Source organism: Malaclemys terrapin, chromosome 5 (assembly GCF_027887155.1).
Source record: "Malaclemys terrapin pileata isolate rMalTer1 chromosome 5, rMalTer1.hap1, whole genome shotgun sequence".
Classification (NCBI taxonomy): domain Eukaryota; kingdom Metazoa; phylum Chordata; order Testudines; family Emydidae; genus Malaclemys; species Malaclemys terrapin.
The window spans coordinates 60,350,031-60,377,524 of NC_071509.1; the positions used below are offsets into that span (position 1 = coordinate 60,350,031).

The window sequence follows — 27,494 nt, forward strand, 5'->3', positions numbered from 1 at the left end:
TCATTTACTATCCAAAAAAATATTTTGTGCTTCATTCTTCTGGTCTTTAGAATTTAGATATAATTATTTCCAGGCATTTAAGGATCATATTTAAAATATTCTTTTCCGTGTGCATGAATATGAATATGCCATTTATAATGCAGCTGACACATTTATTTATGTTCACATAGAGTTTAGAATACACACTCGTACAGGCAAATTTGTATATGTATGGAAACCTCTGAATAGGTCTGCATCAGGAGTCGGCAACCTTTCAGAAGTGGTGTGCCGAGTCTTCATTTATTCACTCTAATTTAAGGTTTCGTGTGCCGGTAATACATTTTAACGTTTTTAGAAGGTCTCTTTCTATAAGTCTATATTATATAACTAAACTATTGTATGTAAAGTAAACAAGGTTTTCAAAATGTTTAAAAAGCGTCATTTAAAATTAAATTAAAATGCTGATCTTATGCCACCAGCTGCTCAGCTCGCTGCCAGCCTGGGGTTCTGTTCATCTAGGCCGGCAGAGGGCTGATCAGGGCCTGCAGCCAGGACCCCAGACCTTGGGGGGGGGGATGTTTCAGGGGTCAGGACAGAGGGCTGGGGGAGGGGGTTCAGGGCAGAAGGCTGGGGTGTGTGTGGGGGGGTTCAGAGATCAGGGTAGAGGGCTGGGGACTGTGGGGGGGTGCAGGGCAGAAGGCTGGGTTTGTGTTGGGGTGTGCAGGGTTCAGGGCAGAAGGCTGGGGAAATGGGGGGTTGAGGGCAGAAGGCTGAGTGTGTGTGGGGGTTCAGGGCAGAGGGATGGGGCTGTGGGGGTGCAGGGCAGAGGGATGAATGTGTGTTGGGGTGGGGGGGTTCAGGGCAGAGGGGTGGGAGGTGCAGGGCAGAAGGCTGGGGTGCTCGGCTCGTGGGGGTGCTCCCAGCACCCTGCCCTGAGCGGCTCATGGCAGGGGGCTGGAAGGGATATGCCTGTTCCATCCCCTTCCCCCAGGCTCCGTCCCTACCTCTCTCCGTGTCCTCTACGAAGCTGTGTGCACGCTGCCGCTCTTCCCCCCTCCTCCTCGCTAGGGCCATCAGCTGATTGGCCAGGGACGGAGAGGAGGTGGGGCAGGAAAGCACCACTGGGGGAAGAAGCAAGGGAGGGGGAAGCTTGGCTGCCACAGAACCAAGCTTCTGCCTCCTGCCCCCACAGGGGAGAGCGGTGAGCGGGGGGGCTGAGTGGGGCCAGGGGCCGGGACCGTGGCAGGGAGCTGCATGCCACTCAAAATCGGCCCGCGTGCCATGTTTGGCACACGTGCCGTAGGTTGCCGACCCCTGGCCTACATATTCATAGGGAAAGATAAGACCCGTATGTGTAATGTATGTTAAAATGGCCAACTTAAACACCTGAAAGCATGGAAATTAAAAGCAAAGGATATCAGTATTGAAAATGGTCTTAAAGGATTGCAGTATCCCTGAACCTCACTTTGCAGAAATGTGCAGGTCAGGAAGAGCTAGATTCCAATCTGACCTAAATTAACAACAAATCAGTTTTGGTCAATATTTAGGACTGCTAGGAACCCCTGCCTCATGACAGGAATATGCCTGTCCCCTGTTGATGACATCTGATGTGAAACCTAGATTTTCCTCATAGCAGAAGCAAGCAACTAAGTAAGTAGAATCATAGAATATTAGAGTTGGAAGGGACCTCAGGAGGTCATCTAGTCCAACCCCCTGGTCAAAGCAGGGCCAATCCCCAACTAAATCATCTCAGCCAGGGCTTTGTCAAGCCTGACCTTAAAGTAGGGAGACGCACTAGCAGCTCTTTGGGGAAAGAGGGTGTAGGATCAACTCCTCCCACACCCATGAAAAAGACCAGCAGTAATGGAGGCAATGGAACAGGACAGGCACATGTTACCCAACGCCCTCTTTTCCCATCTACATACAGGAGGTGAGTTGGTGAAGGGAAAAGAAACCTCTCCATTTACCAAAAGAACTATTTCTATGGGGAGATGGGGCCATGTTTATCCTCCCACCTCCACCAAAGAGGAAGGATAGACCAGCTTAATTGTCAGTGGAAGCTGATTGTGCTTGGATCCTCTCAGTTCTCTTTTGAAACTATCTTTACTGTATCTGTACAGCACCCAGTACACTAGTGCTACAACTTTGAAGTATAGTAGTACAAATAATAAAAGCAAGAGCAAGGTGATAAGCAAAAGTGGCTGTGATATCATCTCTCTGATACACAGGCAGTGGTATAACTGAGTAGGGTTTGGTCTTTATTAGGGCTGTCAAGCGATTTAAAAAATGTATAAAGTGATTAATTGCACTGTTAACAATAGAATACCATTTCTTTTAAATATTTTTGGATGCTTACTACATTTTCAAATATATTAATTTAATTTACAACACCAAATACAAAGTGTACAGTGCTCACTTTATATTTATTTTTGATTACAAATATTTGCACTGTAAACAAAAATTTGTATTTTTCAATTCACTTCATAAAAGTACTGTAGTGCAATCTTTTTCATGAAAAAGTTGAACTTAGAAATATAGAATTATGTACAAAAAAACTGTTTTATTTTTGAATTCAATGTAAAACTTTAGAGCCTACCAGCCCATTCAGTCCTACTTCTTGTTCAGCCAATCACTTAAACAAACAAGGTTGGTTACGCTTTGCAGAAGTTAATGCTGCCTGCTTCTTGTTTACAATGTCACCTGAAAGTGAGAACAGGCATTTGCATGGCACTGTTGTAGCTGGCGTTGCAAAATATTTACGTGCCAGATGCACTAAAGATTCATATGTCCCTTCATGCTTCAACAACCATTCCAGAGGACATTCTTCCATGCTGATGATGGGTTCTGCTTGATAACAATCCAAAGCAGTGCGGACCAATGCATGTTCATTTTCATCATCTGAGTCCGATGCCACCAGCAGAAGATTGATTTTCTTTTTTGGTGGTTTGGGTTCTGTAGTTTCTGCACCAGAGTGTTACTCTTTTAAGACTTCTGAAAGCATATTCCACACCTCGTCCCTCTCAGATTTTGGATGGCACTTCAGATTCTAAAACCTTGGGTCAAGTGCTGTAGCTATTTTTAGAAATCTCACATCGGTACCTTCTTTGTGTTTTGTCAAATCTGCTGTGAAAGTGTTCTTAAAACAAACATGTGCTTGGTCATCAGCCGAGACTGCTATAACATGAAATATATGCATTATGCAAGTAAAACAGAGCAGGAGACACAATTCTCCCTCCAAAGAGTACGGTCACAAATTTAATTGACGCATTACTTTTTTTTTTAATGAGCATCAGCATGGAAGCATGTCCTCTGGAATTGTGGCTGAAGTATGGAAGGGGCACACAAATGTTTAGCATATCTGGCATGTAAATACCGGCTACAAAAGTGCCATGTGTTTTCACTTTCAGGTGACATATATAAGAAGGCAGAAGTATCTCCCGTCAATGTAAACAAACTTGTTTGTCTTAGTGTTTGGCAGAATAAGAAGCAGGACTGAGTGGACTTGTAGGCTCTAAAGATTTACACTGTTTTGTTTTTGAGTGCTGTTATGTAACCAAAAAAAATCTGCATTTGTAAGTTAAACTTTCACAATAAAGAGACTGCAGTTCTGTACTTAGTATTTTTCAACTCATCTCATACATTTCTTTTATCATTTTTACAGTGCATCTATTTGTAATAAGAACAGCTCTACGGGGTCAGACCAAAGGTCCATTTAGCCCAGTGTCCTGTCTTCTGACAGTGGCCAGTGCCAGGTCCCCACAGAGGGAATGAACAGAACAGTAATCATCAAGTGATCCATCCCCAGTCTCTCATTCCCAGCTTCTGGCAAACAGAGGCTAGGGACACCATTCCTGCCCATCCTGGCTAGTAGCCATTGATGGACCTATCCTCCATGAATTTATTTAGTTCTTTTTTGATCCCTGTTATGGTCTTGGCCTTCACAACATCCTCTGGCAAGGAGTTCCACAGGTTGACTGTGCATTGTGTGAAGAAATACTTCCTTTTATTTGTTTTAAACCTGATGTCTATTAATTTCATTTGTTGATCCCTAGTTCTTGTGTTTTGAGAAGAAGTAAACAACACTTACTTATCTACTTTCTCTACACCAGTCATGATTTTATAGACCTCAATCATATCTCCCCTTAGCCGTCTCTTTTCCAAGCTGAAAAGTCCCAGTCTTATTAATCTCCCCTCATACCGAAGCCGTTCCATACTCCTAATCATTTCTGTTGCCCTTTTTTGAACCTTTTCCAATTCCAATATATCTTTTTTTTGAGACGGGGCGACCACATCTTCATACAAAATCAAAAATAATAAAATAATTGAAAATAATAATATAAAGTGAGCACTGTGCACTTTGTATTCTGTGTTGTAATGGAAATCAATATTGAAAATGTAGGAAAAAATCCACAAATATTTAATGAATTTCAATTGGTATTCTATTGTTATAAGTGCAATTAATTGTGATTAATTTTTTTTGAGTTAATCACATGAGTTAACTGCAATTAATTGACAGCCCTAGTCTTTATCATAACAAATAAGAGTAATTACAGTTAAGAAGATAAAAGTTCAATCAGTAAAGAAATGGCTTGACCTAACTCATATGTTGCTGGGCAAAACAAGACCTGCAACACTTAGAATTTTGCTATCATTCACTGAAGGGGTTGGAATTGTACGCTTGTAATGAACGCTAGCCTATGGAGAAGAATATATAGAGATATAGCAAATAGCGCTCTCTCTTTTCAATGGCTGGCATTGAGACCCCCAAGTTTTATAAGATAGACTTGAAGGAGCCACCTCTCCAGATTATCAAAAAGCCCTTTCCCTTTACCACCCCTGTAGCATCCTGGGGGCAGAGCAATTCCACGAAGAGTGCTGGTGTGGATAAGTGATTCTGTTTCTTGTTTACAAGATTAAAGAACTAAACATTCTCATTTATTTGGGGGCAACCTTTCTATTAAACGTTCTGTTACTATCAAAGGCATTCATCTGCTTCTGTCTACCTGCAGACAGAATAGGGTCTTGTGTTCACCTGGGAAAATACCCACTATTGCATTTAAGTGGCTTTCCAAGAGGCCAAAACTGTCTTTCACTTCCCACTTTGTGCCAGGGACCCCACTTCACCTAAAAATCTGGATAAAGGGATGCTTATAGAAACAAGTAAAGCTAGAAGGCCCTAGTAGGGATGCAAAAGGAAGTGAAAAGAGGATGGATTCGCCAAGGGCTTACTGCCAAGTTTTAATCTACAGCCCTCTTTAGAAGAGCTCAGCCAGTTTACGTGGGCATTCTAAAAGACTTAAAGGTGATTGTCCCTACTGAAATGAGATTTCTCAAAGAAAACCAAATGGATGAATTTAAAACTGGTCACTTTGGTTGGCCATTGGGGCCAGGAAGTAAGATTGTAGTATAACTTGGACACAATGCACTATTTAAATAATAAACTTAATGTTATAATGCATTTGTAGCACAGTGGTGCCATTATACTAGACCTTAAAAGTACATATAATGGTTAGGCAGTACCTCTCCATTTTCTCAGCATTTTGCCATCCTTTCAAGATTTGATAATGGAATTTTTGATTGTTATCCATTGAGATAATTATCCCATCTTCTGTCAGCGCCCTTTTTTATTTTTAGCTTCCTAAGTGAAGAATTTCCTTGTTGTTTTCTGGTTTGTTAAATCTTGTTAAATAATAAAGTAGGTTTGCATATAGATGTGTAGCTAAAAAAAGAATGGAGAACTCAAGAGTAAGGTTCAGAGGGAGAACAGGCTGAGTTCTCATTGAATATTTAAAAGGAAACTATCTTTAGCTGTCTATATTTAGCTGTTCAGTTTCCTTAAAAGCTTTTTTTGGTGTGAGATTTATTCTTACATGTTTAAACAGAGATGAAAAAAACTGCATAAAACAAATAAAAAAGCAGAAAGGGCTCTATCAGCAAAGTTATAACAGACACAATATTATGAGTCTAAAATGAGACAGGATTATATTGTAGATATGATTTTCCATATTTATTTTCATTTTGTATAGGGAGCTATGTTCACATTCATTTGACAAGCTCTGAACTTGTGATTTTGTAGTGAATATTTTGGATTCTTGCAATGAGCAGATATCATTTCTGTAGCCTGAAAAAGAAGTCAATGATTACAAATATTTCATCTGAGATATTAAACCGAGGTCCCTCTTTTTATTCCTTAGAAACTATCCAGGTGGGATTTACACTAATAAAAATTCCAACAGCTATGGCTCCTTTGTTTATTGCATTGCACCTGCCAGAATTGCTTGTGCACCACAGCAGGTAAGAACCGAGGGTAATTGAATTATACCCATCAAACATTAGATAAATAGAAGCTTCTAAAAAAAATTAACTCCACTACACATGGAGGAAAAGCCTAGATAAATGTGCAAAATTAAAATTACCAAATCCAGGCTCAGGTGTACCAAAATAATATCCTCAATAATCACGTTAGGAGGGGCATTCAGTACATTGGGTTAGTTCAACTTGTTTGAAGTCAGTGGAGTTAGTTGCATTACTATAACAGAGAATAGAATTTGGTCCTAATTTCCCAGCCTATTCTAGTCATAAGCTGCCATATTTGCCAATGCACTCATTGCACTGGTGATGTATAACTTTGTATATTGTAAAGTACTTTGTTCAGTGCTGATTGGAGGAAAGGTGCACTTTCTAACCACATTCTAATGTTACTAAATACATAAGTGCAACAAAGCCATGTTTTATTTAATTAATCAAATTACATTGAAAAATGTTAAGATTGTGTGACAGAAGATATTAAAAAGGAGGTTTCTTTATGAGACTAAGGCTTTGTCTACGCTGGAACTTCGTCATTTAAAAAACCACCTCCCCAAAGGACAAAAGTTTTACCAAGGAAAAGTGCCAGTGTGAACAGCACTTTGTTGGCAGGAGAGTCCTCCTGCCGCCAAAGCTTCTGCCGCTTGTTGGGAATGGAAGGTTTTTGTTATCAGAAGAGCTCTCTCCTGATAAACAGCAGCTACACTGCGTGCCTTTTAACAGCATGGCTGTAGTGGCACAGGCATGTCGCTAAAAGCTGGGTAGTGTAGACAAAGCCTGACTTCAAATGACCTAAGTACAACAGGGTGCATTATGGAAATAGCCAAGGAGTCACCCTATTAGGGCTAGGTACAGAAGGTCAACTAGCTTCTGTCACATTTTGAATGTTCTTTGAGTATATTCATTGCTCGGTAAATTTCTTTTAAGTAGAGTAAAAAAATCCCCTCGGGTAGGAAAAAACAGAACTCTATATGAGCTTCTCCCATGAGCGTAAATACTTCACCTCCCTGAGAGGCGGTAGCAGTGCAGTGAAGCTGTCTACACCATGAGTTTTAGGTTGATATAACTGTGTGGTTATACTGATATAAATTTGTAGAGTATACCAGTGCTCAGGGCCTGATTCTCTTCCCACCAAAGTCTAAGGAAGTTTTATCATTCACTCTAATGGGGGAAAGATTATACTGGGAAAGGATACAATCACAAGCATTAATGCATATTTCACATTTCCCCAAATAATAGTGCAGTTCTAATTTCCTATCATGAGCTCAAAAATGATGAGGAGTCCAGTGGCACCTTAAAGACTAACAGATTTATTTGGGCATAAGCTATCATGGGTAAAAAACCCCACTTCTTCAGATACATGGAGTGAAAATTACAGATACAGGCATAGATATACTGACACATGAAGATAAGGGAGTTACCTTATGAGCGGAGACCCAGTGTTGACAAGGCCAATTCAGTCAGGGTGGATGTGGTCCACTCCCAATAATTGATGAGGTGGTGTCAATACCAAGAAAGGGGAAATTGCTTTTGTAGTGAGCCAGACGCTCCTGGTCTCTGTTCAAGCCCAAATTGATGGTGTTAAGTTTGCAAATGAATTGTAGCTCTGCAGTTTTTCTTTGAAGTCTGTTTTTGAAGTTTTCTTTTGTTGAAGAATGGCTACTTTTAAATCTGTTACTGAATGTCCAGAGAGATTGAAGTGTTCTCATACTGGCTTTTGTATGTTACCATTCCTGATGTCTGATTTGTCTCCATTTATCCTTTTACATAGAGACTGTCCAGTTTGTCCAATGTACATGGCAGAGGGGCATTGCTGGTACATGATGGCATATATCACATTAGTAGATGTGCAGGTGAATGAGCCCCTGATGGTGTGGCTGATGTGGTTGGGCCCTCTGATGGTGTCGCTAGAGTAGATATGGGGACAGAGTAGGCAACGGGGTTTGTTACAGGCAGCTATTGTGAGCAGTCGCTAGTCATATTGTATAAAGACAAGACACTCCAAATTCATATATCAGTTATCAGTGAAGCTCTGATGGAACTATCCACACTGTTATAACTACAATATCCCAGCCAACTGGCATTCTTTTAATTTATGAAAAGACCTAGTGAATACACTACAATGGTGACCAATGGATTAATACATGTGCATTTGTAAAATTGTACATCATGATGTGATGTGGCATGAAGGTATTGATAGTGCGTCCAAGACCAAATAACTTTTAAAAGACTTTTAATTTAAAAAAACCCCTCCTGAATAGAGATTTTCCCAAACTTTATTAAATAAATTACAATACATATTGGATTGAAAGTCATATTCTACCTTCCCCACTGCAAAATGTTGATTGCAGATATGTTACTTTTCTATACCCTTATTCAGCAAGCTGCTTAAGCACTTGCCTAATTTCAAGCTAATGAATGTTGCCTTTGGAGTCAGTAACACTACTCACATGCTGAAAATTAGGGACATGCTAATTTTAGTACCTTGCTGAACCAACACCATGAAAAACTGCATTCTTCCCAAAATACCTTTATAAAACAGTTCTGCTATATCATACCTTTGAATCTAGTGTTCTTGTAAGTGAGATCTAAGAAGTAAAGTTATACAACTGCTGCTAAGCTTTTGATATTACCATATTTGTCATTGCAATTACTTGATTTGCTTGCTGTAGCAGGAGTACTGCTTTCTTACACAGATTTTATAGCTTACATGCTATTCCTAAACCAGGTATCTGAAACATAAATTGTAGCCGTGACACATTTAAGTTTTCACCGGCACTCTGTATATGTAGTTCAGGTTAAACATTTTGTTCTGACAATTGTTAAAATAGTAAGGGGTATAGCAAGAATCTAGTTGCTAGGGTGCGTATTGGGCAGGGGCATGTTGGGTGGTATTCCCCACCCCTGCGCATGCATGGAATGACTGCAGAGTTGTTTTGGAAAGGTTACTGCAGCCCAATCTCTGAAGTAGATTCCTCAGCCCTTATGCAAGCTCCTCACAAGGAAGAAGATCCATATAGGAGTGGAGCATCTGATCCTAGCTCCTCCTTCCACTGGCCCAGCCAGTCTCCCCTCTCCACTTAATGAACTGATGAGCAATGAGCTGTTCTGGAGAGGGACTAACATCGCCTCCCTCTTCCCCCCCCCCCCATGCACACAATTAGTTTTCCCCCTTTGCACATCAGCAGTGTTCCATTGCCAAAAAGCCCTCTTTAAAGTTACCCACACAAACAAATCCTACTAATTAATTTATTAAAACAACTCTATTTAGTTATCTAGGGATGCCAATTGCCTTGCAGGTAGACAGAGGCAGCTGCAGGCCACTACACCAACTCATCAACTCCCCTCAGTAACAGCAGAGCTGAGTGCTCCTATCTAAGGCATCATAAACTTTTTTTTCTGGGGGGAGAAATAAGGACTCTTTCTTTCTGCTCCTCCCCACCTCTTTCAGGGACTCAGGGCAGTAAGAGGAACAAGGAGGCAAAAGGAGAAAAAAGATTTAAATGGAGAGGTGAGGGAACTCACAGGGAAGGCAGATAGGAGAGAAGGAGCTGTGGGGAAAGATAGAGGGGAGTGAGGAGATAGAATAAGTCCAAGAAGGAAAGCAAGGGATAAAGAAATGAAAGGGGACTGGGTTGGGGGGAACAAGAGTAAATACCACCACCACCCCTGCTCAGTTGATTTTTACTGTAACCTTATTTTGTATTTCCCTGGTGGATGTCCTACATATCTGCGTTGAGGAGAAAGCAGTGGGGTGGCTATTTTAAGAACTCATGTTTAATTAACATTGCTGGCTCTCTACCCTGGATCCTGTAGTTAAATGTTGGGATTGCTTTGATGGCTAGCTATGCTTCTGATTTGTGTGTAGGGCTGTGGGAGGGATATTGTTTTGTTCTTTGTTTTTTAATCTTTTCCTCCCCTGGGGTAATACCATGGACAAATTCAATCCATAAACCCTGTGTGACACCACTCAATTCAATGTAACTGCATGGAGAGCTAAATCAGTGTATGGTCTGGTCCTCCATGTTATTGGGCTGAGTTTTATACATTGGGTCAAATGCTGCTGTCAGTTACATGGATGTAACTGCACATAGCAATCTCGGTAACTATGTGAGTTTTATTATATTTACCATCACCCTTCCTACCCCCCCCTATTGTCTGTTAACTTTTGTCATGCTGCAAATTAGATTGTAAGGTCTCAGGGAAAGAGGCAATCTCTTCCTACTTTTTGTACAGCTTTTCTGGGCATGATCCTGACTGGGCTCTCTGACAATACAAATATAATAATGTTGGGGGGTCTCTCTCTCTCTGTATGTCATGCCCTGCTTTTTCCTTTTGCTTTCTTTTAGTCCAGGGATCGGCAACCTTTGGCATGGGGCCCGTTAGGGAAATCCGCTGATGGGCCAGGATGGTTTGTTTACCTGCAGCGTCTGCAGGTTCGACTATCGCAGCTCTCACTAGCCGCGGTTTGCTGTTCCAGGGTAACGGGGCCTGCGGGAAGTGGTGCGGGCCAAGGAATGTGCTGGCCACTGCTTCCCGCAGCTCCCATTAGCCTGGAACAGTGAACTGTGGCCAGTGGGAGCTGCGATCGGTCAAACCTGCGGACGCTGCAGGAAAACAAGCCGTCTCAGCCTGTCAGCGGATTTCCCTGTTGGGCCCCTGTGACAATGCGGTTCTGGCGGAACCCAACTGAGAGTGCCAACTCAGGACAAATAGGGCAGTTACAGCCCAAGGCCGGGGTTTTTCCACCTCTAAGGCAAACCAAACCAGCCAGATTAAGACTTCGGTCTCACCCCACTGGCTAACCGCAAGTCTCACAAGCAATCTCCTTAGACACTCCAGTTTCCCAGTATTACCACCAGTGCCACACGTTATGGGGACAAATGGTTATAAAAACCAATACCCCAGTAACAGAAAAAGGTTCTCCTGATCCCAAAGGACCAAGCCCCAGACCCAGATCAATATACAAGTCAGACCTTCCCCACAAATCACGCTACTGCCAATCCTTTAGAATCTAAAATCTAAAGGTTTATTCATAAAAGGAAAAAGATAGAGATGAGAGTTAGAATTGGTTAAATGGAATCAATTACATACAGTAATGGCAAAGTTCTTGGTTCAGGCTTGCAGCAGCGATGGAATAAACTGCAGGTTCAAATCAAGTCTCTGGAATACATCCCCAGCTGGGATGGGTCATTCAGTCCTTTGTTCAGAGCTTCAGTTTGTAGCAAAATCCCTCCAGAGGTAAGAAGCAGGATTGAAGACCAGATAGAGATCAGGCATCAGCCTTATATAGTCTTTTCCAGGTGTAAGAACACCTCTTTGTTCTTACTGTGGAAAATTACAGCAAAATGGAGTCTGGAGTCACATGGGCCAGTCCCTGCATACTTTGCTGAGGTACAAGGCGTATCTGCCTTCTCTCAATGGGTCCATTGTATAGCTGATGGTCCTTAATGGGCCATCAAGCAGGCTAGGCAGAGCTAATCTCAGCTTGTCTGGGATGTCACCCAGAAGCATAGCATAAATTTGTCATACAGACAGTATAGAGCCAATATTCATAACTTCGACTACAAAACTGATACATACATATAGACAGCATAATCATAACCAGTAAACCATAACCTTGTCCTAGACACCCCATTTGACCCCCTTTATACAAGATTTGGGTGCCACTACAGGACCTTGGTTGCAACAATGATCTATATGGTCCCAGTTTATGTCAATAACGTCACAGCCCCGTGCCAAAGGTTGCTGATTCCTGTTTTAGTCTGTGGCCCCACTCTCATCTCCTTTCCCTCCCTTTGCTTGGACTTTACTCTAGCCTCATCACCTTACACTTCATTTTCAGTCTCCACAGTGCTTGCAGCTGAGGAAGAAAATGTTCTGCAGTGGTCCAGTGCTGCTGTGTGTGGCACTAAGTAGTATAGTTATTCTAAGCAATTGCATACAGTTTCTACAATTGTGATAACAACCCTAGTGTTTTGAAACATCTAGGCAAAGAAATAGCACTGGAGCACCGGCTGGTCTGTAGGAATTGTTTTGTAAATGAATGATAGAAATTAAAGGTGGAAATTATCAATATAAATCCATTTTGTGAAAGTGGATAAGGTACTCAGGTAAATCCATTCAGTTTCTGATGCATTTCTCTCTCAGGAGGAGGGGCTAGTGGACATTTGAAGAGAACAGACGGTGGTACCTCCAAACCACTCTGTGCCCAGGGATCCTTAGAGAATTCCCATCCTTGCAGATGCCCTGAGAGCCAAAACCAGTATCACAGAGCTCAGGCAAACTGTACACATGCCATTGTGTTTGCTTTGGACTCCAGTTCCCACCCCCATGACAACATGGCTCATACACATGCTGTGCTGCCATTGGTGGCCTGTCTGTGGTTCACCCTACCCCTCAAACCCCAGTGTGGGGGTGGGGGTGGAAGCCACAGAATGCAACAACAGCATTAATCCTGAACACAATATTGGATTGATGCCAGACACTCCACAGGTTCACCCACTGATAATGCTGCGTAACGATTAGGTCCTTTGATCCAAGAGTGAGATGTATATGTGCTTTCACCCTCTCAGGTAGACAGCAGTTAATACTGCTTCCCACACTGTTTTTACTGGCCACGTTTGGCTTATTATTTGAGCTTGTTTGATCTCTTCCATACCATGCACCAAAGGAGATAATACGACCTTGGGAGAGGGCTAAAACATAGGAACACCTCGGTAACACAGGATTTTTACAATTTATTGACAAACCTGAAACTTCTGTTAATCTGTACAGCTGTGAAATTCTCTACCCATTTTATAAAATGAATGGTTCAGGTGATCATTGTGATACAATAAATGATATTGATTTTGATTATCATAGAAGATATTAAGTTTTGTTTAGCATACAGTACTTCAAATATTTGTAAGATAGTGATTAAATAGCAAATCAGTTTTTTCAATGTTATTGCAGAAATGCAAACAACGGTAATGGATTGTTGGCAAATCTCAATTGTTGGCATCAGAAGATTTGGTTTAGTTAATTAGTGTGACTTTCTTCAATAGCTTCCAATGCATTAAAAATCTATTGATTTATATACCTCAGTTTTAATTTAACGCAAGAGATTTCCCACCTCAAGATAAAAATGCTAGAGAATATTTCTCCTATGGATTTGATGCTGCTTTTTTAAGCAAAAATCTTGTACACCGACATCAAGCCACATCTATTGGACGATCAAGCCAAAATATTTGTGTTAAACTATTTATAAAAATATAAATTTAAAAAACAGAATTATTATGTCCACATAGGTTTTGTTTATTTTCAGAAGCCCAGATAACCTACCTACCTTCTCCTTCAAATCCTTCCCGAAAATGCATTTCTACAAAGCCTATAAAACTGACCACTACTAGATACTTTAACCCTTCCAAAATCATTTGGTACACTACCTACTATTTGGGTTTGATCTGTTTTGTCTACAAGTGAAGTAGACTGTAAGCTACTTAGGGTAGACAGTGTCTTATTTTTTTTATAAAGCATCACCTGCGTTATATTGTTGCCCTATAAATACATTCAAAATAATAAGCGTACATTGTTAGACTAAAATACACCCTATGTCATTTATTGTATCACAATGATCACCTGAACCATTCATTTTATAAAATGGGTAGAGAATTTCACAGCTGTACAGATTAACAGAAGTTTCAGGTTTGTCAATAAATTGTAAAAATCCTGTTACCGAGGTGTTCCTAGGCATGGAAAAGGTTAAGTAAGCAAGCATTTATTTCCAATTGTTTTTTGCCCAGGTTCCCCAGTGGGTTTTTTCCATGTTCTCCCAACTCAAATACAGTTTGATCATTTTGACCAAGTGTGGTCTTTGTTAGAAGCACAATACAAACGTCAGAATGGGAGGTGTCCTTAAGCATACGTTACCCGGGAATCTAAAAGTGGGTGATAGTTTTCAGTTCTCTGCAGCTCTCAAGAACCTAGAATATTAATATAATAGGAACTCTGTTTATACAGGTTTTAGTATTGAGAGTAGAGCTAGTCAAAACAATTTAATTTTGTAAATTTTGATGAAAAATTGTTTGCAGAAATCTTCCCTGTTCACTAGCTCTAATTCAGAGATACTGTCGACATGATAAGCATTTCACGTGTGTTTGTGCAAGTCAAAGGGAGCTGCTGGCTGCTCAGCACTTTTGGAAATTAGGCAACTTATTTAAGAACCTAAATATGGACGTTTGATCCTAACTTCAGGCACCATTGTTTTAAACATTATCCTTTATTTGCAAACTTGTTTTATTAGTCACTCTTCTTCATATGCACAACCTATTTGGCCAAGGCCAACCTGGAACTGATCCCTAATATTTTATTCCATGTATTGTGAGAGTCCCTACTATTGCTGTCCTCCAACCACTCTAATTTGCATATAATTTCCTTGGATAAAGGATGAGCAGGCATTTCAAATCAATTTGTTGCTGTTGTTTCTTTGGATGATTCTGTATATTAACTCTGTTCTGCAGTATACAATTAAGTATAATCTAAACACAGTATTATGATCTTTCTTATATGCAACACTAGCTATGTATCTATTCTTTCTCATCTCTCACATATAGTATATTGTTCCTGCGCTCCAGTCCTGAGCACCCTGAGTTCCCATTGACTTCAATAGGAGCTGAAGATACTCAGCTCCTTACAGAATCTGAGCTGTACTGTGGTATTCAAAATTTTTGCCTTACTAGACTTGTTATAAATGAGTGGGAGTGTAAATATTTAATACTGTCTACTGAGAGCTAACAAGCTTCCCGCCTGACATTATGGATGTGTCAAATTCTATGGTTGTAATAATTACACAGTAGGCTTGGTTAGCCCTCACTAGATGATATTCCTATGGCAAGAGGGCACATGCCTGCAAGGTCAAGGATCACAATACTGGATTTTTCGTGCCCTTCTGAACATTGTTTCCATTATGAGAAATTGTCTAACAATTATAACAATAAAGCCCTAATGTAATGTAAGGCCTCTTTTCAGATTTAAAAAGAAAATTAGAGTGAGATGTTTTCATGCACGTGTTTGATGCTGAAATCTACACACTGGGCTTAAAGCCATTCACATCCTCTTGCATGACCACCTGCAGTACCAGATTTAATTTGTTAATCAGGAGTAAACCCCAAAGGCCTCCTTCACGCAATTAAAATTTAATATGCACGTGGAATTTTTGATACAAGCCAGGTTTAGAAATAGAGCCTTGATTTTAAAAATAGGCATTTCACATCTAAGGGAGTTGATATTATGATCTGTAAAATGAATGAAGTTCCCAAGAGTAACTGGAGTTTATACAATATTTATTTCTGCATTTCTTTTCAATGGTTTTGTACCATTTTGATGCAGAGTTGTATACACCATTAGTTTCTTAATCCTCTAGGACCTGTGCTTCAGTGAAACTGGGACTGTCTGAGCAAACTTACTTATCTAAGCAAACTTATTTGGCTTTGAAATGATGGCTGAGAAGTAACCCTGAAGGGAAGAAATGGTAATTGACTCAACTTGCAGGGTACAGTATTCCTCTCCATATAATACTTTTGGGGCACTTAACCCTTGTGGAATTCCAAATGAGATACTTAAGTGAAGCAGTTTTCACATTGTGCATTGCCACCAGGAAGATACTGGACTGGAGCCTGATCCTGCTTTCCTTGAACACTCAATATCTCAATTTATTTTGGGGGGATATCAGTGTGCACATGGAATGCAGGATCATCCCCCTACTGTGTAGTAAATAACAGAGACTGTAGCTGATTTCTAACAGAAATTCTAGGCCCATCACAGTTGTACCAAGTAACGAACATATTGATATCTTGAATGTAAATGGAGCATTTTTTAAATTACTTGTTTACAGGACCAGGAATGCAAAGAAGAGTAGGTTATTTAAATAGCACTGGACACTTAAAAAAACACTGGAGAGCAGTTATCAATGAACAAATTTTAAAATTGAAGGAATGTTTATGGCATCCCTTGTCACACAGTATGAAGGTAGCCTGTTCATGATTGGTCTAATCTTTTTGAATGCCATTATGTGCAAACCAAAGTGGACACTGATCTCACAAAACAGTGTGGTCACAGGGGAAATGGCAGCATGATATGCTTCCTAAGGGTACGCACCATTCTATTCTACAAAACAGAAATGGCATCCAAAGGAAAGTAGCTCATGGCCTTTTCTGCAAAGTAAAGGTAAATTCACTTTGTACTGTTTTTAGCTTTCTAGTCTTGTTTTCCATAAAATCTAGACCAGTACTTTCTGGTTTGCCTGTGAAGTACTGTAATCTGGAACTGTGGTCACTCCTAGCATTGTGTTGCTCTGGAGTAGGATTGCTAGTTAAAGTGTTTGTAGTTTTACAGGAGAATATCACCTTGTTTGGATGTTTGGTTTTATGACTATGGAGCACACTGTTTGACTCTTTCCCTTCTTTCTGCACATGTGAATTAGCTGTTTGTCTATCTAATAATGCACAACTTTGGATTTATCTTTTGAGCCTGTCCATTTTATAGAACTAAATGAGAAGATATCTAGACTAAAGGGAAAATATAGTTTCATGATTAAATAAAATAACCAGTAAAAACTTTAGCAATTATCAGAAATCTTATAAGATGTCACTAGAAGAATTCAAGGTGCTTTACTGTGAAGATCTGGTGATAAGGGTACCAAATCCTAAGAATCCTGGCAGTGAAGCATTTTGAACAAGTTATACCTCCAGAGAATTTGACCTACATTTATAGAAAAAAACATCCCAATAATTAAGCCTAGCCTATAATTAGTCATATCAAGATCAGAAACTAATGCTTCTACATTCACATCTGGGCATATTTGAGAGGTGATTAAAAAAAAAAACAGTTAGGAACTGCATAGACATTCTAATCAGAAACTAAATTTGATTTCATAATTGACCCTAGATTGTAAATGTTGCATACCAGTATCATTAGGGAGTGGGGAATTAATAAGTAAACATTAAGGGCCTGATCCAGCTCCTATTAAAGTCAATTGAAAGACTCCCATTGACTTCAGTGACCATAGGATCAGGTCCTGCCTCAAAATAAACTCTTATGGTAAAAAAGGAAAGGCTGAAAAATGTCTCAAAGTTAGAAAAATGTAAAAACATGCTTGTGTCCCATCAGACTAGGTGAATATGAAATGTGAACAGTCCACTAAAAGAAAGAAAAGGCATTATTTACCTGAACGCAGTACAGTCTGTATTTGTGGCTCCTGGATACCCAATAAACAACAGATGGCACATCGCAATAGCAATGAGCTTGGGTGTGGAAGGTCCCTAAGCAAGAAGCTAGAATAAGGTTGCAGATAATATGTTAAACATGCATACACATCATACAGGTTTAGAAGATATTGGGAATGGAGTCTTGTATCTCTTTAGAGCTGGGGCCTCTAGCTATTAATACAATACAAATACTGAATATGTAATTTAATGATGCAAATTGATCTTTTTTCAGGAAAATATTTTTTTTCCAATGTATGACTGAATTTCTGAAATAATGCTAGGGTAAAAAGCAAAGAGGTTGAGGTGTAAAGAAGATTGAAAGGGAGAAGATCAATTACAGGTGTTTAATAACATTTAGGGGGGAATACAGATGTTTGATTTGATCTATTTATTTAGGTGGAAAATATTTTTCCTATCTCTAGCATAGAATAATCTGTGGCTGTTGACAAAGGGTGAACTCTCTGCTGTTCTATACATGTAAAATAATTATTTGTCTGTTTTTCTTTTTCCATTCATTGAGATGATTCTAGATATTTTTGTTTCTATTCATATTTAAGTTATTGCTGCTTTGCTTGTGCTGGTTATTGGTTTGCTTGTTTCTCATAGCCAGATTTCTCTAAGACAAAATTGTTCCCTGAAAGTCAGAAACCAGATTGCTGTATTCACCAAGGATTAACAACATGGCTAGACCATTAATCCACCTGAAAATAAATTTAGTAATACAATAATTTTATTCTTTGGGTGAAGAATAAAAAGTTAGCATAAGAAAGTAAGGAGTAGAAACAGCAAACTGGAAAATATTAGTCTAAATAAATGTGTTGAAAAATAATAGCAATCCCTTATCACTGTCGCCACTAAAATAAAATCTCCAGTCCTCCCACTCTACTACTCAATTAAAGTTTTTCCATAATCCCAAAATCTTAAATAGAACTTACCAACCTTATAAAATGTAGTTATTTTGCATCATAGATCTAAAACCTCCAAAATTTCTTATTCTTACCACTCCTTCCAGCGGAGAGAAAGTCAACTGTGCCCTTAGTAATACCTCCCCCTTGACATTTGGGGAGCTTTGGTCTCCAGGCCAAAGTCTGCTCTCAGTTGTGTCGGCAGAATTTGGGCCTCTTTTCCCTGTTAATGTGGCTGCTTGATGCTGAGTTCCCTCAATTCTAAGTCTGAGGTTCAACATTGGCAATTTTGTCCTTTATTGGTTCTACTCATATTGTGCAAGATCCTGTTCCCATTCAAGTCACAGGCAAAACTCTGATTAACGTCAGTGCTGAAGGATCAAGCCTAAACACAGAGTCTATGGAATCATTACAAGCATACAAATGCTATGTATTACACAGATATCAATTACTGCCAGTGCAACAGCCTGTGGATCTTCTGTGCTGCTTCTGCATCTATTTTGGCAATGGCATCATGAAAATTAATAGTATTAGTCTTTCCTACAACTTCCCTGTGTCACATTTATTCCATTCATGTTATGTGGTGTTTCCCTTTTGGGAAAGTGGAATTGTGTGGAAGATCATTTTTTTTCTTTAGTAAAAATTGTAAGATGGCAGATTGGTCTGATATGGAACATGTACTTTTTAAGACCAGTCTCACGGGTTTCTTCTGCATTCACAGCACTGCCAATATTTTATGGAGCATTTCTTTGGACTATTTAAAAGCAGAGCCTAGTGACTCTAGTCAGCCCAGCGCAACTTTCTCCACACTTCTTTACAAGTTAAAAGAACATTATTAAGTTTGAAAAGTCTAGCACTCAAAAGTTAGGAAACACCAGAATTCAAATAGCATGTGAAACCTTAAATAACTCCCCTTGTGTTTATGCATTACAATACAGTCTTTAATTGCATGATGGCATACTATTTTTTCAGTGCACAGAGTGGAAGGTGCTCAATTAATGAACAGCTATTTAATATTTTGTTTTCTTAGCATTTGTTCGGAGTGTAGCCACAGGGGCTATTTACAGCACAGCGTTCTCTCCTCTCCCACCAGCCTCCTTGCCCAGTCTCCCCTCTGGCTCCTGCCCCCATGAAGTCTAGCTCTTGTGAATTCTGAATTCAAACCAGCACAGGTTGACAAGCTCCTTGCTCTCAGTTCTGTTGCCAGACCTCAGCCCAGCCAACAGGAGGCCAGAGCTGCAATTATAGGCAGAATTCTGCTCAGCCCCTGGCCGGAGCATGCCCGGTGCGGACAGAATTGTTTGGGGATTTAGCGACTAAAAATCTAAGCATGTTCTACTGAGCACGTGAAAACTGATTTTTCAAGAGCCTGTTAATTTGGGCAAATTTGGACTGATTTTCACAAGGAAAGCAAAAGGCAAGACCTTGACACACAAGTCCCCCTGCTGCCAAATTTCAAGACCCAGCTCCAAAGTCTGGGGATCCTAGCACATTTTTTTTCAAAGAAAAGATCAACGTTTTTCAATATGGGCAAAACAGTCATTTTTCCTTAGTCTTGTTCTTAGAAGTGGCTGAACCATTGTGGCTGAAGGTTTTTGAAAAAAGAAAAAAAAATCAGCCTGCAGAAGAAACCAGCATGGAAAATTTCAGCCCAAATAGTTAGTTTGGCAAAGTTGTGGGCAAATGAAACAGAGCCTTATAATAGGAAGTGACTCAGCCCCACCTGTAATTTATATAGTGTTGTATTTACACATGTACAGTATTCTGCAAACAATCTTCCAATGGGTCATGGACAGATTTTGTGAGCAAAGACCAACAGAGGGAATGGATTTTATATTTTTCTTCTCTTTCTATTCAAACTTCCTCCTTTCTTGCTGCTTCTGAAATTAATAGGACCTCTGCCACAGGCTTCATCACAAGCAGACTCTAGGATGGCATTAGATCCTCAGTCAAAAAGAGGAAACAACTTCAGAAATCAACAAGAGAGAGGCATCTAGAAAACTAGGTACAAAACTTATAAAAACAGTATATCTTAATCTTTTAAATAAGGCCATTTATCCCAGCTTCTGTTATTAGGAACAGTTAATGGGCATCATGTGTCTGCACTGAATACAATTAAAATACAAAAAAAAGCACTGTTCTGAGCCAAATAATTTCCACATTTCTGCATCTCTGCATGTGTTTTCAGATTTAGTATTTCCCTATGAACATTTAAAGCATGGGATTAACGGGAGAAAATGCTTTTTTCAATGTTATAATTAATGTAATTATATTAAAAGAAGTGGAGCACAATGGAGAATTGCAGCAGTGCAAAGGACCTGTTACCGCATTGGTATTTTCATTTTAAAGCTGATTTTCAGTTATAGTTTAACAGTATGGTACTTGCTTACATGCTGAAAAACTTGACTCAAATGTTGTCCCAAACACATCTGTGTTAGCAAATTTACTTTGCTTTTGATAAATTCTTTTAGTAAATTGGCTTTTTAAAAAAAAAAATTATAGAAAGATAAGAGAGCACGTTGGGTTGTTTTGTGCATTACTAGTTCTACCAATTATTAGTATTGCCCATAGTCCTCAGCTTGTTTAAAAAATATCCTTGCCTCATTGAAGTCAATAGCAAATATCCCATTTACTTCCATGATGCCAGGATTTCATCCCTTATAATCAATAATCTGCCACAATTTCTTTTATCTGAATTTAGGTTCCATGTTTTGCTTGTCATTGTTTTTAATTTGCAATGTGGTCTAGAGGTGTTGGTCCCAGAGAGACAAGGTGGGTGAGGTGATATGTTTTTTGGACAATAGGTGTTCTTCTGGACAATGAACACCTATTACTGTACGTTTTGTAAGTTACTGATTGTGACCTAGGGACCTCTTGATACCAATTATTAGCAGTGCATTAGGGTTACAGGGATCCCCTGGGTCTGGAATTTACATTCTAGTTCACGAAAGAGTGTCACATAAGGTCTCTAATGAAAGCCTGTGTCATACTGGTCATCTTAATGATTGAGAGATGTGTGTACAGGTGATATGTAAAGAGTTACGTATGTACAAAAATTATGTTCTTAAAGCAAGTAAGGTGACCTGTTTTAGAATGGTTTCAACAGACAGGAGGTAAGAAATGTTTAGCTGTCTGGCTACATGAAAGTGAAGTATTGTAAGCTTTACAGTGGCGACACATTTACATACGGAGTCAAATGCTAATGGAGGGATGTGAAATCAATGAAAAAAGCACACAGGAAAAAATGAGCTGTGCAGAATGATATCCTGTTCTCAAACTAAAACAGTGGTTTGAGAGACTATATCTAGAAGGTGCAGAGGAACCTCCAGTGATTACTTCAGTCTGTGAAGACAAGCTGCCAGCGGGCTTGATCTCAGAAGCAAGGGTCTCAACTAAATTGGTTGAAAATGCTGGGGAAAGGACTTGGGGTAAGCTGTCTTGTAGGAAATGGGGGAATATCCTGTTAGTCACTAGAAAACAAGTTGATTTTGTTTTATATGTAACCATTTGTTACCAATATTCTGACTCTCTATCACTTGAATTTCTGTTTGATAATAAACTTATTGTTTTCACTATATCTAAGTGTTGTGTGTGAAGTAAAGTGGTGATACCGAGTGGAGTTTTACAACCTGGTGGACACTATTCCTTTGGGATTAGCAGAACTAAGAGTTCTGTGTGTGCTCAGTAGACCAGGGATTGAGCACTTTAGAGGGAAGATAGTCTCTATATTTGCAATAAGACCTCACATGTGACCTACAGTGTATGCCATAAATATCTCATGAGAATAATAATCTTCATACTTGCAATATAGAAGGAAATAAACATGTAGATTGACTAGTTTTAAAAATGCATGAGGATAAACTAGTTCAATATAAACTCATACATTTGTAAAATACTTGAAGGATTATGAGGTGCTCAGATGCTACAGCAATGGATGCTGTTTAAGTACCTAAAATAGATTGATTCTGATTTACCTGCTTGATTGCGGGCCCTATCCAAAGCCCATTAAAAAGTCAACAGTATCTTTTCAGCGACTTCTCTTTGCTGCTGCATCTGCTTTTTTTACCTTTAGATTGATGCCACGTACTCTTACTCCTGATTGCTCTGTGTTCATGTGGAAGATCTTTAAACTATCTTTGTCAGGATGAAAAATTGGATTTGGATTTTTTTAGTTTTTTAGAAACTCTTTACTTGAGAAATACCAGAAGGATGACTTCTCTAAATATTAATACAATTACAATATTGTAGCTGGAATCTTTAAAATTTATTAAGGTAATATCATCCAAGAAAGGCTTGAGATACAAACAGGAAAACAGATTTAAGTTTCAGAAGTAGAAAAGTTTGGGGATAATTTAAGGAAAAGCAATGGAGTTAAATGTGAAAAGTGAATGAGAGTTTTAAATGGCACCATATGAGTCATCATATTATTTATGATCAGTTTTCTAGCAAGAATATTTTAATAAGACATGAATTCTGGATCTGTGCAAGTAGGAGAACCCAAGTAAATGACATAATAAACATAGAATTTTTATGGTAACTCAACCCAATAAAATCTTTGTTTTAAAGGTACACCTTAGAATTGAACCATTTCCTCTTTAAAGAAAAATAAGTGTCTTATTTCTGATACATGAAAATAAAGTTTGGTGTTAATAGAAATTAGAGTTTTCCTCTGAGACTGGCTGTTAAAAATATGGAGAGACACAAAGGAAGAAAGAACAAAAGAAAAAAGAGAAATAAATATTTTTTTCCATATTTATTTTGCAGGAAATATATTTGTTGTAAGCCTGGCCATTGCAGACTTGGTAGTGGCGATCTACCCATACCCACTGGTCCTGACATCTGTATTTCATAATGGATGGAATCTGGGCTACCTCCATTGCCAAATTAGTGGTTTCCTGATGGGCCTAAGTGTTATTGGATCAATATTCAACATTACAGGCATTGCTATTAATCGATATTGCTACATCTGCCACAGCCTCAAGTATGACAAGCTGTATAGTGACAAGAATGCTCTGTGCTACGTCATTCTCATCTGGATCCTGACATTTGTTGCTATTGTTCCCAATCTGTTTGTTGGATCGCTACAATATGATCCGCGGATCTACTCGTGCACATTTGCACAATCCGTGAGCTCACCATATACAATAGCAGTGGTGTTTTTCCATTTCATGCTTCCCATAGCCATAGTTACTTTCTGTTACTTGAGAATATGGATCCTTGTTATTCAGGTAAGGCGAAGGGTTAAACCTGACAACAAGCCCAGGCTGAAGCCACATGACTTTAGGAATTTTGTCACCATGTTTGTGGTATTTGTACTGTTTGCAATCTGCTGGGCTCCTTTGAACTTCATAGGCCTGGCTGTGGCTGTTGACCCAGACACAATAATCCCCAGGATTCCAGAGTGGTTGTTTGTATCCAGTTACTACATGGCATATTTCAACAGCTGCCTTAATGCTATCATATATGGACTCCTGAACCAGAATTTCAGAAGAGAATACAAGAGAATTATTGTCACAATTTGTACAGCAAAAGTTTTCTTTCAGGATAGTTCTAACGATGCAGCAGATAGGATGAAAACCAAACCCTCACCACTGATTACGAACAACAATCAAGTGAAGGTAGACTCTGTGTGAAAATGGGACCCTCACCATTGCCTATCTACAACATTCAAACACTAGCTCTGTTTTATTAGCCACACAGTTGAAGTGCTGTAGTGAAATACTAGTCCTATATGAAAGGTATTTGGACAATGTTCTGTGTACAGTATTTGTGAGCCAAAGTAACACAGCCTTGACATAAAGAGCCTCCTGTTGTACGACATATCTTTCAAATAATGACTCTCATATGCTTAAGGTATTACAGGGTTACAGACACTTTTTTTAATTTTTTGTTTAACATAGATAATTGAAGATGGATTGGAACTGAACTTCCATATAACTAACTGTTTGAAAAAGCATCATCAACCCCCAGCTGGACTCCCTAAATTGCAAGGCAGGTTATGGTACTGATCCTGACACCCTTAACAACTCCTGTTACAGGAAAAATGGGAGCTATTCATTCCAGTGTGAGGGAACGTGAAAAGATGAGGGAGAATACTTGAAATGCTTCACTAAGAATCTCAGTCTATATACTTAAGTTCCTATAGTAGTCATAACTTTGTGGCAAGTAAGCCTCACCATTCCTTTCAGGTTATTACACCGCCCTTTTTGAGTCCTCCTCTTTAAAACTGTTTTTAGGAGGAGAAATATGCATGTCTGATTATCTCAAAAGCTACATGGGCCTATAGAACAACTAGGGGCATGCTGGGGGTGGCAGGGAGCACACATGGGCTTATCAAGAGCTCAAAGCACACAGGGTGATTTTGACTTATGGGAACTTACAACTTCCCTAATGTCCAGGAGAAATACAAATGGGAGAAGCCTGGAAGTCACCCAAAAGGAGAGAATGGGGGAGATATCCTCTGGAGATAGCAGAGAGACGTTCCTGTTGCTTCTCCATGACCATTCCATAGTATGTTTTAGGAAGTGCCAGACACTGGGCCTCTCCTCAGGAAGCCAAATACACTTAAGAGGGGCATCTGAGAGGAATGGGAGTTTGTTTGGAGAAGGACAGGGCCTCTGTGGGTTCTGAACGCTTAGCTGAACTCTCAACCACATGAAGCCTGGAGGATTGAGATAATCATATCAAATTCATGTACTGCTTCCCAAAATGAGCATGTGGCCCTGTTTTAACTCCTGGAAGCCTCTGGAGCCCTGGCTCCTTCTCAAAATTGTCCAAAAAGGCTTTTTGAAATGTTGGTATCTAAAAACCTCATCCATAGTTACCAGTGATGAAAATGGAATAAAAGCCTAGAGAGATTAACAGACCAGAAGAGAAAAGAGAAGGCACCGCTACCCTGTGGTAGAGGGACAAAGGAACAGGGGGTAGCTGGTCCAATACTGAGAACCATCTATGTGGCCTAGCCATAGCTGTGTTCCATGCATGGGCAAGAGATGAAGAGGGTGGGGAAGGGGGGGAAGTGCAGCTAGGCAGGTCCTGGCCTTCTACAGTGAATCTCATTTGGTGAAAACTTTTTATTTTATTTTATTAAAACACAAAAATAAGTTTCAGCTTTTTCAGTTAATGGGCTGAGATCCTTTCAAACACTATGCAAGGACTGTTCTCTCCCTAACTCGTACTATCATTAAAAGGAATGATCCACTGAATTAGATCTATAAAGGTTTCAGCTATCATAGCTTTCTAATCATTAGCCATCCTCTCCTGGCATATATTTACTTCCCACAATCACTGATGCTTGAGCTTTTCCAAGACAGTTCCAGCCATCTCTACAGGACTAAGAGGTTTTAATAGCTTATCAGAATGTTGTTGTTGTTATATGTTAAAATATACACTATGTTGAAACTGGTTCATTAAAATAATTACATGAAACTCTAGAAAAATATTTGGTTTTCAACAGCTTAGATGTCTTTGAAAACATTAAATACTCACTGTATTCTATAATTCCTTAACTGTGGACAACCTTAAAAGCATCTCATATCTTTTGGGCATATATTATTGTACAGTTGACTTAATATAAATTATGAGCTAAACAGAACATATTCATACATACTTGAAACCACACTGACATTTTGGCAACTGAATAATTTCTTACCTTAAAAACGGGTGCCTCATGTTGTCCTTCACTCACTTCAGGCTTATAATGAACTAACAGTGATGAAACATTTTCCAGATGAACAAGCTGGTCAATGCATTATCAAGGTGCTTGACTCATCTTTGTTTACATTCAAATCTGTAATGTAAAAACTGCTGTGTAAATAACCAGTTCTCTTCTATTGTAGTATATAATATGATTAACAGTATAAAGTATATCACAGCTTCCTTCAGTGATTTCATCCTTAGAGGATGCTTAGCTATGTAATGACATTGCTTATAGTGTGTAGTTGTATCACAATGAGGGAGGCAAGACCACCCTATATTAGTCACATAAGAAATTCACTATTTAAATTACTACAAAAAGTCTTGCCTTATTTAAAACAAATATTTTCACTTAAAACAATGTAATATTTTATGATAAATCTGATAAAGTAGCATAAGGATAGTTTCAGTAGCCTGACCATCAGTGAATTTAGTATTGTCAAAGGTTTCTTCACTTGCCTGTTTCAAACTGGAAGCTTACATGTTTATCATTTCTACACACATATAAGCCTTGAAACAGCCATTAGTGTGGGTTATCTGAAGAATTAAAATCCCTTTTAAGTCACAAGTGCTAAAATATATTTTTTGATTATAATAAAAAAAAAACTCATTTGCTAGACACAATAAATCATATTATATGAAAGGTCTATATTTTGGTGAGCAGGTCTGTAATTAAAATTGAGAACATTTTTGAGGTCTGGTATTTTGAAATATTTGTATTAATTCTAAAACTACAGAAATTGTTTATGTTGGTGATGATATGAGCTGCTAACTATAGCAATAATTTTTAAAAGATTAGTCTCTTGCTCTTTTGGGGGTATTGTTGGTTGTAGCTATTTGTTTGCCCCCAAATTAATGTCCAGCTGGCTGGAAGTTTTAGGAAATTATTTGCTGACCTCTTCAAATTTTTCTGCTTATTTTTTGACCATTCTATAGTATGTTTTTAGGAATGGTTTGTGAAGTCACTCCCAACCAGCAGCACATCCAAATGCAAAATGATTGCAAATTAAAACAAAAGTACCAATGTTTAGTTCCCTAGAATGATTTATGTCCTGATCCTGTGAGGGGCTTGCAAGATGCTGAATTTCTAGAAGTTGCTCAGCACCTCACAGAATTGGGCCATCTATAATCAACAGATAATATCTACAGCACATTGGATGATTCTTTCTCAGTAAAAATAGAACTAAGCTCTGGCAGTTGTGGGTTTACCCAAACAGTCTTGCAATTGAACTGTACAAATGGATGAGCCCTAAGATATAAGTAAAGATATTTTTACCTTCAAAGTGATGAAATTCACCCCCATGTAGAAAATCCAATTACTCTGTATTTTGGAGGCTTAAGTGGTGCATAAGCCCCCTGAATA

General features: G+C 39.1%; 1 protein-coding gene across 1 annotated transcript in view; it reads left to right on the forward strand.

The window, feature by feature from the left end:
* Positions 1–24,122, forward strand: part of MTNR1A (melatonin receptor 1A) — a 91,177-nt gene extending 67,055 nt beyond the window's left edge. The window contains exon 2 of the mRNA XM_054028918.1: positions 23,201–24,122. Coding sequence (XP_053884893.1) covers positions 23,201–24,069 — 869 coding nt within the window. The 3' untranslated portion in view covers positions 24,070–24,122. The remainder of the gene's footprint in view (positions 1–23,200) is intronic.
* Positions 24,123–27,494: the final 3,372 nt, after the last annotated feature.